Source organism: Ctenopharyngodon idella, chromosome 20, assembly GCF_019924925.1.
Source record: "Ctenopharyngodon idella isolate HZGC_01 chromosome 20, HZGC01, whole genome shotgun sequence".
In the NCBI taxonomy this organism is placed as follows: Eukaryota; Metazoa; Chordata; class Actinopteri; order Cypriniformes; family Xenocyprididae; genus Ctenopharyngodon; species Ctenopharyngodon idella.
The window spans coordinates 31,628,737-31,641,083 of NC_067239.1; the positions used below are offsets into that span (position 1 = coordinate 31,628,737).

Genomic DNA, 12,347 nt, shown 5'->3' on the forward strand with positions numbered 1-12,347 from the left:
AACAGGGTTCCCACACCTTCTGATCAATATCTATAACCTTTTGTCTTTTGTGATCACTCACAAAGAGCAATTTATAAGCAATTAGAGAACAGAAAAATACCTTTTAAAACTTTTAAGAGGACTGGAAATCAAATGCTTTAATTTTTTAAGTATTTTTATGTATTAATCGCTTTTTGTATTACCAATGTGTGAACAGCTTGTAACGAAACTTAAAAAACGAAACCTTCCCCGACTTCCTAGGTTGTCTATGAAAGCCTGTAAACTGATTTTTATGCGAAAGACTCGGGCCGGTTTCGCCGGGAAAATTCAAAGGATCTGACGGTTACGCGCGCTCCCGACATCGTCTCTTCCATTCAGTGACACATAAAACGAATGCTATTAGGGTTAATGCCGAAAAAGCCATCGAAAAGGGATTAAATTCAAAATATAGTCTCACACAGCTAAATCTATATTGTCTCAGATATACTTCATAATCAAACTATCTTAACAGTGTAATTTTTAATTACCTCATCCGTCGACATGATGCCGGTGAATAGCAGAGCTGGTGCAAACATATCCACAATCACTATGATCAGATGATTTCTGAACTGTTGTTTCTCAATGCTGTCATTTTTGTTGTGTATATTTTGTTATTGAGAGGAAAGCGCGCCGCACATATTTACTACATATTCATCTAACCGTCGCTCTCAGCAGCGTGACGGCGTCGGGATGTTAGTTCGCTGCAAAGGTACTTCCAACTTCTTTTTACTTATAAGCAAAGACGGAAAATGAACTTCGCCGTCTCTTTTACGTTACGTGTGCGAGCACGAGCAATAATTTGCTGGCTGTAGTTCACTAAACGGCCACCGGTGTCGCTATTAATTCTACATAGAGACGCTTTAAAATCTCCCTCATATTTCCAGGTTTTACACAACCTGAAATGATTACATTAAAATACCTGATCATAGAAAATACCAGATCAGTTTTTACCAGGTTATTCATTGCTATAACCCACAAATGGCTCAGACTGGCTCATAACCAGAAAAGTACCACACAAAATAATATTGCATTGCAACAGCATAATTTTTGCGTTAGATTTATTGAGCTATGTACAAAAGAAGTGCCATGAAGTAAAACAGTGAATGTTTAAAACTTGTCAGGATGAAGCTCCATCTCCTTTTTGATTCTGTCCTCCACCAGTAATGCAAGACTTGAGTCCGTCATGGGTAAATTGTAACTTACAAATACCTGTTTCTTTGTCTTCTTTGCTGAAAAGAAAGAGAAAAATAAATGCTAGAAAACTAGTTGAACACCAGGTTTGCCAAATTCTCACCACAGAAAGTTGTAAAATTAGACAGTAATCAGTCTGATTAATTATAATGAGTGAAAGTGTTCTTACTCAGTCTCTGCGCGAGAGAGCTTGGTGTCGTGTCTGACGTGTCGCCCAGCACCAGAGTAGACAGAGGCATTGAATCCTGGGAAAAAGAGTAAATACATGACATGAGCTGCAGGAAACACGTCTATGATGGAGATACTTTCATGAGTGTGATCAGAGAAGACATTTTAAATCAAAAATACACACTTGTAAAAAAAAAAAAAAATTGCCAGTAACAAAATATATTTGTTACAGACAAAAAAAATATATATTGCTATAGTTATGTTAAATTAACTATGGTATTTTATGCTTATGAAAAATAGACTGAACATATTTAAATAATTCAAAATATCAATAAACAGTACATAATGTACTAAAAAAAAACACTGCATATATAATGTGTGTGTGTGTGTGTATGTATATATATATGTGAGTATATATATGTGTGTGTATATATATATATATATATATATATATATATATATATATATATATATATATATATATGCGCAGTGTTACTTTAGTATATTATTTATATATGTATATAAAATAACTAAAATAACATACATTTACTCATTTACCATTTAACGCATTCTGCATCAAAGTTTATATTCACGGAATAGTAATAAAATTCACAATAGTCATAATACAAATAACATTTCAATTAATTGTATATATATATATATATATATATATATTAAAAAATCGCGATATATATATTTTAATATATATATATATATATATATATCTCAATCGCATACAAAATAAAAGTTTGAGTTTGCCTAATATATGTGGGTATACTGTGTGTAATTATGTATTATATGTAATTATGTATATAAATACAAACATCCATGTATATATTTGAGAAATATTTACAAGTATATGTATTTATTTATATTTTTATATAATTTATATTATATATAAATAAAAATATTTTGTACATAAATAACATATTTCTCTTAAATATATACATTAATTTGTGTGTATTTATATATACATATTAATTACACACAGTACTTACACATATATTAGGCAAACTAAAACTTATTTTGTATGCGATTAATCACGATTAATAGTTTGACAGCCCTAAAAAAAAAATATATATATATATATATATATATATATATATATATATATAAATTACAATAATAATTATAGTTATATAAAATATTGCAATTTGATATTCGATAAAGATTATAATATTTTTCCAGGAGAAACCTTTTTAAAAATGTCTTAACATATATATATATATATATATATATATATATATACACACACACACACACACACACACATACATATGGAGTGTTGTTTTAGAATATTATTAATGTACTACTATTTATTGATATTTTGAATTTAATTTTTAATTTGCTTTTACTATATACGTGTATGCGTGAGTGTGTGTATATATATATTACACACACACACACACACACACACTTTTCATAACACTGTCGGTATCCATAACACCAATGTCGAACATAATACTGGACTCACATATTTACTGACGATGGAAACGGCCAGATTCGACAGAACCGGGTTGGAACCGATCCAGAGGAAGAATCCGCCGCTCAGCTTCATCACATGGAAATTAACCTGCTGCTCCAGGATCTTCTCCGAGAAATCATGAACAGTGATGGACTCCACAGGCGCCTGAGCGCTGCAGTCACCGTTCGCCACAGTCTCCATCCCGATCAAGCTTCACACAGCGATCAAATAATGCAGAAATCTCATAATGAAAGTAAAAACACACGTCTGACACACGCGCTCTGCTCTTCCTCAGTTCCGCTCACTGAGAGCGACGCGAGACTCTAGCGACACTAGCTGGTCTGGCGGAGGAGTGCAAAAACAAAACCGTCATGAATTTTACATTAAAGGGACAGTTCACCTAAAAATGAAATCATTTACTCGCCCTCAAGATGTTCCAAACCTGTACGAGTTTATTTTTTCTGCTGAACACAAAAGAAGATATTTTGAAGAATGTCAATAACAGTTGACTTCCATAGTATTTCCCCCCCCCCAAAATTATACTAGCAATTTGTATAACAAAAAATTTGTTTTTACATTTCATCATAATTATTGCACTTTCACCTATAAGCCCAAATCAAGAGAAAGTGCTTTATTTTACCTCATCTAGTTTCATGATTTATTATAAGCTATTTATCATATCAATTAACACACTCTCTACATTACGAAAACTGCTAAAACAAAAAAACAATGTTTTTTTTCTATTAAAACAACAGCAAAAAACGACCTTGTATCGTCACACAGAGATTGCGTAAGTTCAGCAATCACAGTCGCAAACAATATAGTCGAGATTCATGTTTGGATTTATTACAGCTCATCGCAGAGAAGGTTCGAAACGCAGATTTAGTCGCACCAAACAGCACAAGCGGCTCGTGAAGAAACACAGACTGACTGAACGACATTTAAACTCTTGACATCTGGCAACCGCAAACATGAAAGCTCAGAGTAGATGCTTGTTAAAAACAGTCTGTAATATTCTGTCTCCCTTTTTTCGACAAAAATAAAGAGAGATTTTGGCAAAGGTTTTATTTTTTCAACTACATTTTAGTCTCGTCATTTTTCTTCAATGATGTTGCATGTTGATATAGTCACAGTTATCGTTTAATGACCTTATTGTCTTCTCGTCTTAGTCACAGGAAAAGAAAAAAAATTTCATCATTGTTTTCGATAGTTTTGCGAAAATAACACTATTTCATAGTCCACTTCCTCGTTTTCCTCAGTATCTGGACACCAAACCTCTGGAGGTCGTGATCTTCTCATCGAGTCAGAAATTCCTCCACCAGTGTGTTAAACTCAGTGGAATATCGCAGGTGCACATTATGCTTCCCCTCCGGGATCACGTACAGCCTGAGAAACAGAAGCAGTCCATCAGCACAGAGAAAATCACTGAGACGAGCAGGATTTGTGCTGAAATCACCTCGAGCCCTTGATGTTCTGCTGAAGGTATTCTGGGTGACATGAGGGCACCATGGGATCTTTGGCCCCGTGGACGATCAGCGTGGGACAGGAAATCAGCTGCAGCACTTCCATACAGATGTTCCCTAATGAGAAAGATTTCACATTTCAGCACACTGAGCATCTGGACAGGATGATTCATTACTGTATTTTCATAATGAGAATGAGAATAACATCACAATGCAAAGAAAAACGGCATGAATTTGAACCACCGTGACATTTGATTTAGTGGATAAAATATTCAAATATTTTAGATCAAAACTTCTTTATTGCTTCAAAAACAAATAACATAAATAATAAAATGTATTTATTTATTTTCAAAACAATAAAGAACAAACAAAAATGATTGATTAACATTATTTTTTATTTATTTTAAAGCAATAAAGAACAAATAAAAAAGTACACACACATATATATTATATATTTACATTTAACTTTTATGTTAGATGCGATTAATCGATTTGACAGCACTAAAAAAAGGCTTGATTGACATGAATTTTAATCACAATGATGTTTAATTTAGTGGATAAAATATTGAAATATTTTAGATCAAATGCTTCAAAAAAGAACAATATGTAAACAAATAATAAATTGTATTTGTTTGTTTGTTTTTAAAGCAATAAATAACAAATAAAAAAGGCCTGATTAACATGAATTTGAACCACAGTGACATTTAATTTAATTGAAATCTTTTCAAATATTATTTTAAAAACAAAACTAGTCTATTGCTTCAAAAGAAGAATATATAAATACATTTTATAATTTTTAAAGCAATAAAGCGGTTTCATTCTAAAATAATATTTGTATAAAAATAAAATTCCTCTTTTGTAAATTGTTTTGGATTAAAATGTCTGTTAAAAGAATAAATGCAAATAAATGTAAAAGAATTTCAGCCTTTTAATGAGGCTCTTCATTATAATCTCATCAACTTTATTCAAATAAAAAATTAAAATTTAATTCAGAAATTGAAAGCATGTTCATCTCAGAAGAGATATATTGAAGTCATTATGAATTGCATTCATTTTTAACAAATTCTCATACTGTAATTGACTCTAACATCAAAGTTGCATGGTGCAATCTGATGCTTTGACATTTTATCACTGGAAAATACAAATAATGTCACAATACAACGAAATAAAAGGCCGGATTAAAATATCAGGCTAATCAGGCAACTACAAAACACTAAAACTGGGCGATAAAATGAAACTAGTCCTCACCCTGCGGGTTGCGTGTAAACTGGCTGATCCCGTCTACCCATCTCTCCCACGTCTGACGGAAGTACTGAGCGCCGTACATCTCCTCCATCGGCCGTCGCATCCGCTCACTCCACAACGAGACGTCACGGATCGCTGAAACACAGTTCAGTGTGATGATGACACAAGAAAATCCCTGCCTTTCCTCTGATAAACTCTTGACCTGTCTTACCCTGATAGATCTGAACATCTTCTTCAGACACGTAAGCGTTGGAGCCCCAAACCACCATCTTGTCAATGAGTTTGGGGTTTAACGCAGCCGCGATCAGAGCAGTGATGCCGCCGTCACTCCAGCCTAACAGAGAGAAACGCCTGAAACCCAGAGCCTGAAGGACAGTGAGGAATTACACTCTATTAGAGGTCTGTTTATGGATATGGTAGTCAATTTAGTATCATAGTGGCTTGTGGTTCACACAAGGATGTCAGAAATGACAAAAAGCAAATAAAAATAAATAAATAAATGAATATTAAAGAACTCTTGTGTATTGTCTCATAATAATACTCTGTATTGTGTATTATTGTTATTGTATACTGTTTATTATTGTTATTTTTACTGGTTATTGCCCCTTATGTAGGTCTAATCTTTTTTATTTATAGTCTTTATGATTTATTGTCTTTCTTAAGAGAAATGGACAAAATAAGAATTTCATTGTACTGAAGTACAGATGACAATAAAGGTATTTTTGACTTTTGATGAAAAAAATGATAAAATTTCATTTTAATTGAAAATCGAAAACATCTTCATCACAGAAAAGGTGTATTTGGGTCACTATTTCATTTTAAAGGGTCATTTTGAGTGTCACATAATTGACTCTGGAATCAAGGTAGATTTCTTTCTGATTTCTGGTTTAAAATTTCATCGCTGCAGCACAATGTCAACATCAAGATTTTGCCACTGATTGATATTTAACTCTTTCGCGTCATACTTGCATTAAGTCCAGTGCATCCTTCGCATCTCTGTGGAAGAAATCAGCAGGAAAATCTCTGTCTGGAGGACGTGAGCGTCCGTAACCCCGTGGGTCCCACGCCACCAGCGTAAACTGCCTCTTATCCAGCTTCTCAAGCTGTGGGCCAAAATCAGTCTGAGCACTTCCTATCACCACATAAAGAGACAAAATAGACAAGAAAATAACGTGATATGCCTTAATGGATTCTTACTAAACAACAATACACTACCAGAACATTTCTGTATTTGGTTGCATTGTGAATATTTGCAGCTTGTTTCTGTATTCGGTTGTGTTGTGAGTATTTGCAGTGTGTTTCTGTATTTCGTTGTGTTGTGAGTATTTGCAGTGTGTTTCTGTATTTCGTTGTGTTGTGAGTATTTGCAGAACGTTTCTGTATTCGGTTGCGTTGTGAGTATTTGCAGCGCGTTTCTGTATTTGGTTGCGTTGTGAGTATTTGCAGCGCGTTTCTGTATTCGGTTGTGTTGTGAGTATTTGCAGCGTGTTTCTGTATTTGCAGCGCGTGTCTGTATTCGGTTGCGTTGTGAGTATTTGCAGTGTGTTTCTGTATTCAGTTGCGTTGCGAGTATTTGCAGCGCGTTTCTGTATTTGGTTGTGTTGTGAGTATTTGCAGTGTGTTTCTGTATTTGCAGCGCGTGTCTGTATTTGGTTGCGTTGTGAGTATTTGCAGCGTGTTTCTGTATTTGGTTGCGTTGTGAGTATTTGCAGCGTGTTTCTGTATTTGGTTGCGTTGTGAGTATTTGCAGCGTGTTTCTGTATTTGCAGCGCGTGTCTGTATTTGGTTGCGTTGTGAGTATTTGCAGCGTGTTTCTGTATTTGGTTGCGTTGTGAGTATTTGCAGCGTGTTTCTGTATTTGGTTGCGTTGTGAGTATTTGCAGCGTGTTTCTGTATTTGGTTGCGTTGTGAGTATTTGCAGCGTGTTTCTGTATTTGCAGCGCGTGTCTGTATTTGGTTGCGTTGTGAGTATTTGCAGCGTGTTTCTGTATTTGGTTGCGTTGTGAGTATTTGCAGCGTGTTTCTGTATTTGGTTGCGTTGTGAGTATTTGCAGCGTGTTTCTGTATTTGGTTGCGTTGTGAGTATTTGCAGCGTGTTTCTGTATTTGCAGCACGTTTCTGTATTCGGTTGCATTGTGAGTATTTGCAGCGCGTTTCTGTATTTGGTTGCGTTGTGAGTATTTGCAGCGTGTTTCTGTATTTGGTTGCGTTGTGAGTATTTGCAGCGTATTTCTGTATTTGGTTGCATTGTGAGTATTTGCAGCGTGTTTCTGTATTTGCAGCGCGTGTCTGTATTTCGTTGCGTTGTGAGTATTTGCAGCACGTTTCTGTATTCGGTTGCATTGTGAGTATTTGCAGCGCGTTTCTGTATTTGGTTGCGTTGTGAGTATTTGCAGCGTGTTTCTGTATTTGCAGCGTGTTTCTGTATTTGGTTGCGTTGTGAGTATTTGCAGCGTGTTTCTGTATTTGGTTGCGTTGTGAGTATTTGCAGCGTGTTTCTGTATTTGGTTGCGTTGTGAGTATTTGCAGCGTGTTTCTGTATTTGCAGCGCGTGTCTGTATTTGGTTGCGTTGTGAGTATTTGCAGCGTGTTTCTGTATTTGGTTGCGTTGTGAGTATTTGCAGCGTGTTTCTGTATTTGGTTGCGTTGTGAGTATTTGCAGCGTGTTTCTGTATTTGGTTGCGTTGTGAGTATTTGCAGCGTGTTTCTGTATTTGCAGCACGTTTCTGTATTCGGTTGCATTGTGAGTATTTGCAGCGCGTTTCTGTATTTGGTTGCGTTGTGAGTATTTGCAGCGTGTTTCTGTATTTGGTTGCGTTGTGAGTATTTGCAGCGTATTTCTGTATTTGGTTGCATTGTGAGTATTTGCAGCGTGTTTCTGTATTTGCAGCGCGTGTCTGTATTTCGTTGCGTTGTGAGTATTTGCAGCACGTTTCTGTATTCGGTTGCATTGTGAGTATTTGCAGCGCGTTTCTGTATTTGGTTGCGTTGTGAGTATTTGCAGCGTGTTTCTGTATTTGCAGCGTGTTTCTGTATTTGGTTGCGTTGTGAGTATTTGCAGCGTGTTTCTGTATTTGGTTGCGTTGTGAGTATTTGCAGCGTGTTTCTGTATTTGCAGCGCGTGTCTGTATTTCGTTGCGTTGTGAGTATTTGCAGCACGTTTCTGTATTCGGTTGCATTGTGAGTATTTGCAGCACGTTTCTGTATTCGGTTGCATTGTGAGTATTTGCAGCGCGTTTCTGTATTTGGTTGCGTTGTGAGTATTTGCAGCGCGTTTCTGTATTTGGTTGCGTTGTGAGTATTTGCAACGTGTTTCTGTATTTGGTTGCGTTGTGAGTATTTGCAGCGTGTTTCTGTATTTGCAGCGCGTGTCTGTATTTCGTTGCGTTGTGAGTATTTGCAACGTGTTTCTGTATTTGGTTGCGTTGTGAGTATTTGCAGTGCGTTTCTGTATTTGGTTGCGTTGTGAGTATTTGCAGCGCGTTTCTGTATTTGGTTGCGTTGTGAGTATTTGCAACGTGTTTCTGTATTCGGTTGCGTTGTGAGTATTTGCAGCGTGTTTCTGTATTTGCAGCACGTGTCTGTATTTCGTTGCGTTGTGAGTATTTGCAGCGTGTTTCTGTATTTGGTTGCGTTGTGAGCATCTGCAGCACGTGTGTTGTCAAATTGATGTTTTCTTGCTGGTGTTTTTTTCTATTTGCATGAGTTTTCTTCATTTGCAGTGCATTGAGCTTTCTCGGTCACCGTATATAATAGTATATAAATAATACTTAAACGTTAACGATAACGCTGGAACACACTCATTCGTTACTATAATTAAAGGAACATGTACAGTGAATATTTGATTATCTTCTCCAGCTTATCCACTTTACTTATTTAGTTTTCTAGAGGATTTCAAAGCTCATTTCAGCAGAGCAGAAGGCATTTATCATGAGAAACAAATGCAGTCACGTGTGACAGACTTTGACGGGTTGTATGTATACTGTATTGCAATGCAGACCTAAAGCTCCAGGCAGCAGCAGCACAGCGTGTTTTCCGTCTCCAGCGCGCTGATAGTGCAGATCCACTCCATTCACGGACATCTTACCGGAGACAGACATACTGTACAAGAGATGAACTCGTGTCAGTGCAAACCGAGCAATCACTTTTATCACTTTATTTATTTACTACCATATCATTCTACGCACAAAACTAAACAGAATGCATGATTTCACCTTCTGCAAACTAGTCTATAAACTCACGAACTGACGTTTTACCCGTAGAATCGTCTCTGTATTACAGCTCTTCTGAAGACGCTGGATATTAAGAGTCCAGTTTGACTGTAAACGAGTGTCGCCATAAGAGCAGAAACACCTGAAACTGAAGTTAAAACACCGGGAACGAGACAGCGAAACTGCGAATGTGATAATCGGGATTAACAATCAATCATTGATTTCACGTTCAGCAGATTCTACACACATGGAAAAAGAACAGGGATTCCAGATTTTTTATAAAAAACGGCAAAAATAAATAAAATTATCACTGTAATTTTATATCTGTAAATTTCTGCCGCACCTGAAATGAACAAAACCAGTATATATTATAAGGTTTTGGAATCACTTGAGCAAGAGAACAAACAGCTTTACAATGATGATGATGAGGGCTAAAATTCTGTATATATTCATAATCCTTATATATTTATTATTATTAATAATTATTATTATTGCCTGCCATAATTGTTTAACAACAACAACAAATATATAATATAAAAATCACAATATATTTGCATTATTATTATTGTTACACTATAAATTATTTACTCTATTAACTTTATATACTGTAAATGGGGGGGGGAAATGCAAAATGTTTAATTTTTGTTGAGCAGTATTTGGATCAAGTCTTCAATGTGAATATATTTGATGCACGCTTGTGAAAGCAGAATTAAAGCTCTGGAAAAGTCGATAAGACTGTTTCACTTCCCAGTGGCTCAAGCCCGCAGCGTCACGCTGGTCTGCACTGGGGTTTCACTAACAATCATCTGCTCAACACACAGTTAAGCCCGACACATGCGTGCTGCTCTGCCCACAGGTGCTGGGATGAGTGGGGGCGTCCCTCATCGAGACTCTGGCCCCTCAGCGTCCCCCTGAGATTGATCATTCAAGGACAGGACAGAGGAATGTTTACATCTGTGTGTATGAGTGCATGTACAGCAGCGAGTGCATGGGGAATTGAAGGGGATTTTTCTGACATTCTCACAATCTCCAATGTGTACAACCGTCAGCATTGCATGAGTGTGGTAAGAGCACGACAACATCAGCAGAGAGAGAGAGAGCGCACGCAATAAGAGCTTCACATCACAAGTGCTTTCTATATCTGCATTCAGTTCCAATTTCATCCAATATTCTTTATTATAAGTTATAGTATCAGCATATGCAAATATGAAGCATGTCTCGTGCTATTTCCTGTCATATCCCAGATTTTCATACGAGGTTCGGTTTGCACTTCATAAAACTAACTTATAGTTTAATAACTCATATGCAAATAATCTTTTGGGGGGAAAATGGTCAGTAGATTGTACTACAATCTGTATAAAACATATTAAAGTGTAATGCCTGTATATTGTGCATTCTGATGTGGTTTCTAGTTCTTTGCAGAGTTATTTGATTATAGTTATTTCAGTAACAGTTTTCACCAATAATTACCAGATGTTGAGTTTAAACCCCATTGTACATCCAATGCATTCATTATATGAAGTCTGATACTCCTGTGATTTGCTTTTATTGTGTTTAATCTGGCCTAATTCAAGGCTAAACCCTAAACTCAGCCCTGAGAACATCTGTCCAGGGTACACAGGCCTTGGCTTCCTCTAACACACCATATTTGATTAGGACATTTACTGTTTCTTGCTTTTGGGACAAGGTGTTGAACTCTTTTAGCAACACTGGTTTTCCGGTTTTTCTTTCAGTTCAAATGAGAAAAGCCTGTGTGTGTTATTTTGGCATGTGTGAAAGAATATGGCAGCAGATGTTGCTGGATTTGAGGACAGAGGGGGGCAAAGGGCCCTGTTGCCGGGCAAAAATAATCGCATTTAGCAACACGACCTGTTGACATTGCAAATGCTTGGTTTGCAGTGGCAGGTCACCTGGTTGAAGGGATAGTTCACCCCAAAATGAAAATTCTGTCATCATTTACTCACAAAAGAAGATATTTTGAAGAATATGGGTAACCAAAGCAGTTGATGGGCCCTATTGAATTTTTTTTCCATACTATGGAAGTCAATGGGGCCCATAAACTGTTTGGTTACCCATATTCTTCAAAATATCTTTTGAAGGGAATTCATACAGGTTTGAGGGTGAGTAAATGATGACAGAATTTTCATTTTTGGGTGAACGGTCCCTTTAAGTGCATATGCACTGCTGTTTGTGCACTTGTTCAAGCAGAAATCCCTGCAAAGGCTTGTTTGACCCACAACAAGGACGATAATTATAACAATAACGATAAATATATGGTTTTAGAAATAGCACTGCCACACCACAGCTATAACGATACAGGGAAACGATAACGATCACTTTCTGGACGATTTTTTTCCAGCTGTTAAACGATAAAACACTGACAGCCAATCAGAATCCATTCTAATTTAAGGGCTCGCGCATTTAAAATGGCGGACGACATTGCGGAGAAGTTAATCGCTGAGATCCAGAAAAGTCCACCACTGTTTGACAAGTCAAACCCCCTTTTCAAAGACACAAGAAAATGGATATATGGAAAACAATCGGTCATACCCTCGGAATAAATGGTGAGCGAAATGTAATTAGAGA

At 36.4% G+C, this 12,347-nt stretch overlaps 2 protein-coding genes across 5 annotated transcripts; both read right to left on the reverse strand.

The window, feature by feature from the left end:
- Positions 1–1,059: 1,059 nt before the first annotated feature.
- psmg4 (proteasome (prosome, macropain) assembly chaperone 4) lies at positions 1,060–3,175 on the reverse strand. The gene is made up of 3 exons (XM_051875503.1): positions 2,852–3,175; positions 1,379–1,454; positions 1,060–1,247 (listed from the first exon to the last, which is right to left on the reverse strand). Exons 1-3 carry the CDS (start codon positions 3,041–3,043, stop codon positions 1,126–1,128), a joined length of 390 nt encoding a protein of 129 aa, XP_051731463.1. The 5' UTR covers positions 3,044–3,175; the 3' UTR covers positions 1,060–1,125.
- Positions 3,176–3,891: 716 nt separating this feature from the next.
- Positions 3,892–9,982, reverse strand: LOC127502531 (valacyclovir hydrolase-like). Of its 4 annotated transcripts, none has more exons than XM_051875498.1 (7): positions 9,807–9,982; positions 9,551–9,651; positions 6,516–6,682; positions 5,762–5,915; positions 5,554–5,685; positions 4,299–4,422; positions 3,892–4,228 (listed from the first exon to the last, which is right to left on the reverse strand). In XM_051875498.1, the coding sequence occupies exons 1-7, from the start codon at positions 9,887–9,889 to the stop codon at positions 4,138–4,140; spliced, it is 852 nt and encodes a 283-aa protein (XP_051731458.1). In that variant the 5' UTR covers positions 9,890–9,982; the 3' UTR covers positions 3,892–4,137. The 4 variants fall into 4 exon arrangements, with proteins under 4 accessions (XP_051731458.1, XP_051731460.1, XP_051731462.1 ...); XM_051875500.1 differs by having other exon boundaries at positions 9,800–9,963; XM_051875502.1 differs by having other exon boundaries at positions 9,792–9,945.
- Positions 9,983–12,347: the final 2,365 nt, after the last annotated feature.

Bases quoted from the DNA above. Each gene is read 5' to 3' on its own strand.
- psmg4 (XM_051875503.1), bottom strand. From the start codon at position 3,043: ATGGAGACTGTGGCGAACGGTGACTGCAGCGCTCAGGCGCCTGTGGAG. The intron at 1,455-2,851 runs GTGAGTCCAGTA...TCTTTTTCCCAG, and splicing joins TTTCCATCGTCAGTAAATAT to GATTCAATGCCTCTGTCTAC. The intron at 1,248-1,378 runs GTAAGAACACTT...CTTTCTTTTCAG, and splicing joins CTCTCTCGCGCAGAGACTGA to CAAAGAAGACAAAGAAACAG.
- LOC127502531 (XM_051875498.1), bottom strand. From the start codon at position 9,889: ATGGCGACACTCGTTTACAGTCAAACTGGACTCTTAATATCCAGCGTC. The intron at 5,686-5,761 runs GTAAGACAGGTC...ACTGTGTTTCAG, and splicing joins AGATGTTCAGATCTATCAGG to CGATCCGTGACGTCTCGTTG. The intron at 4,423-5,553 runs GTGAGGACTAGT...CTTTCTCATTAG, and splicing joins GTTTACACGCAACCCGCAGG to GGAACATCTGTATGGAAGTG.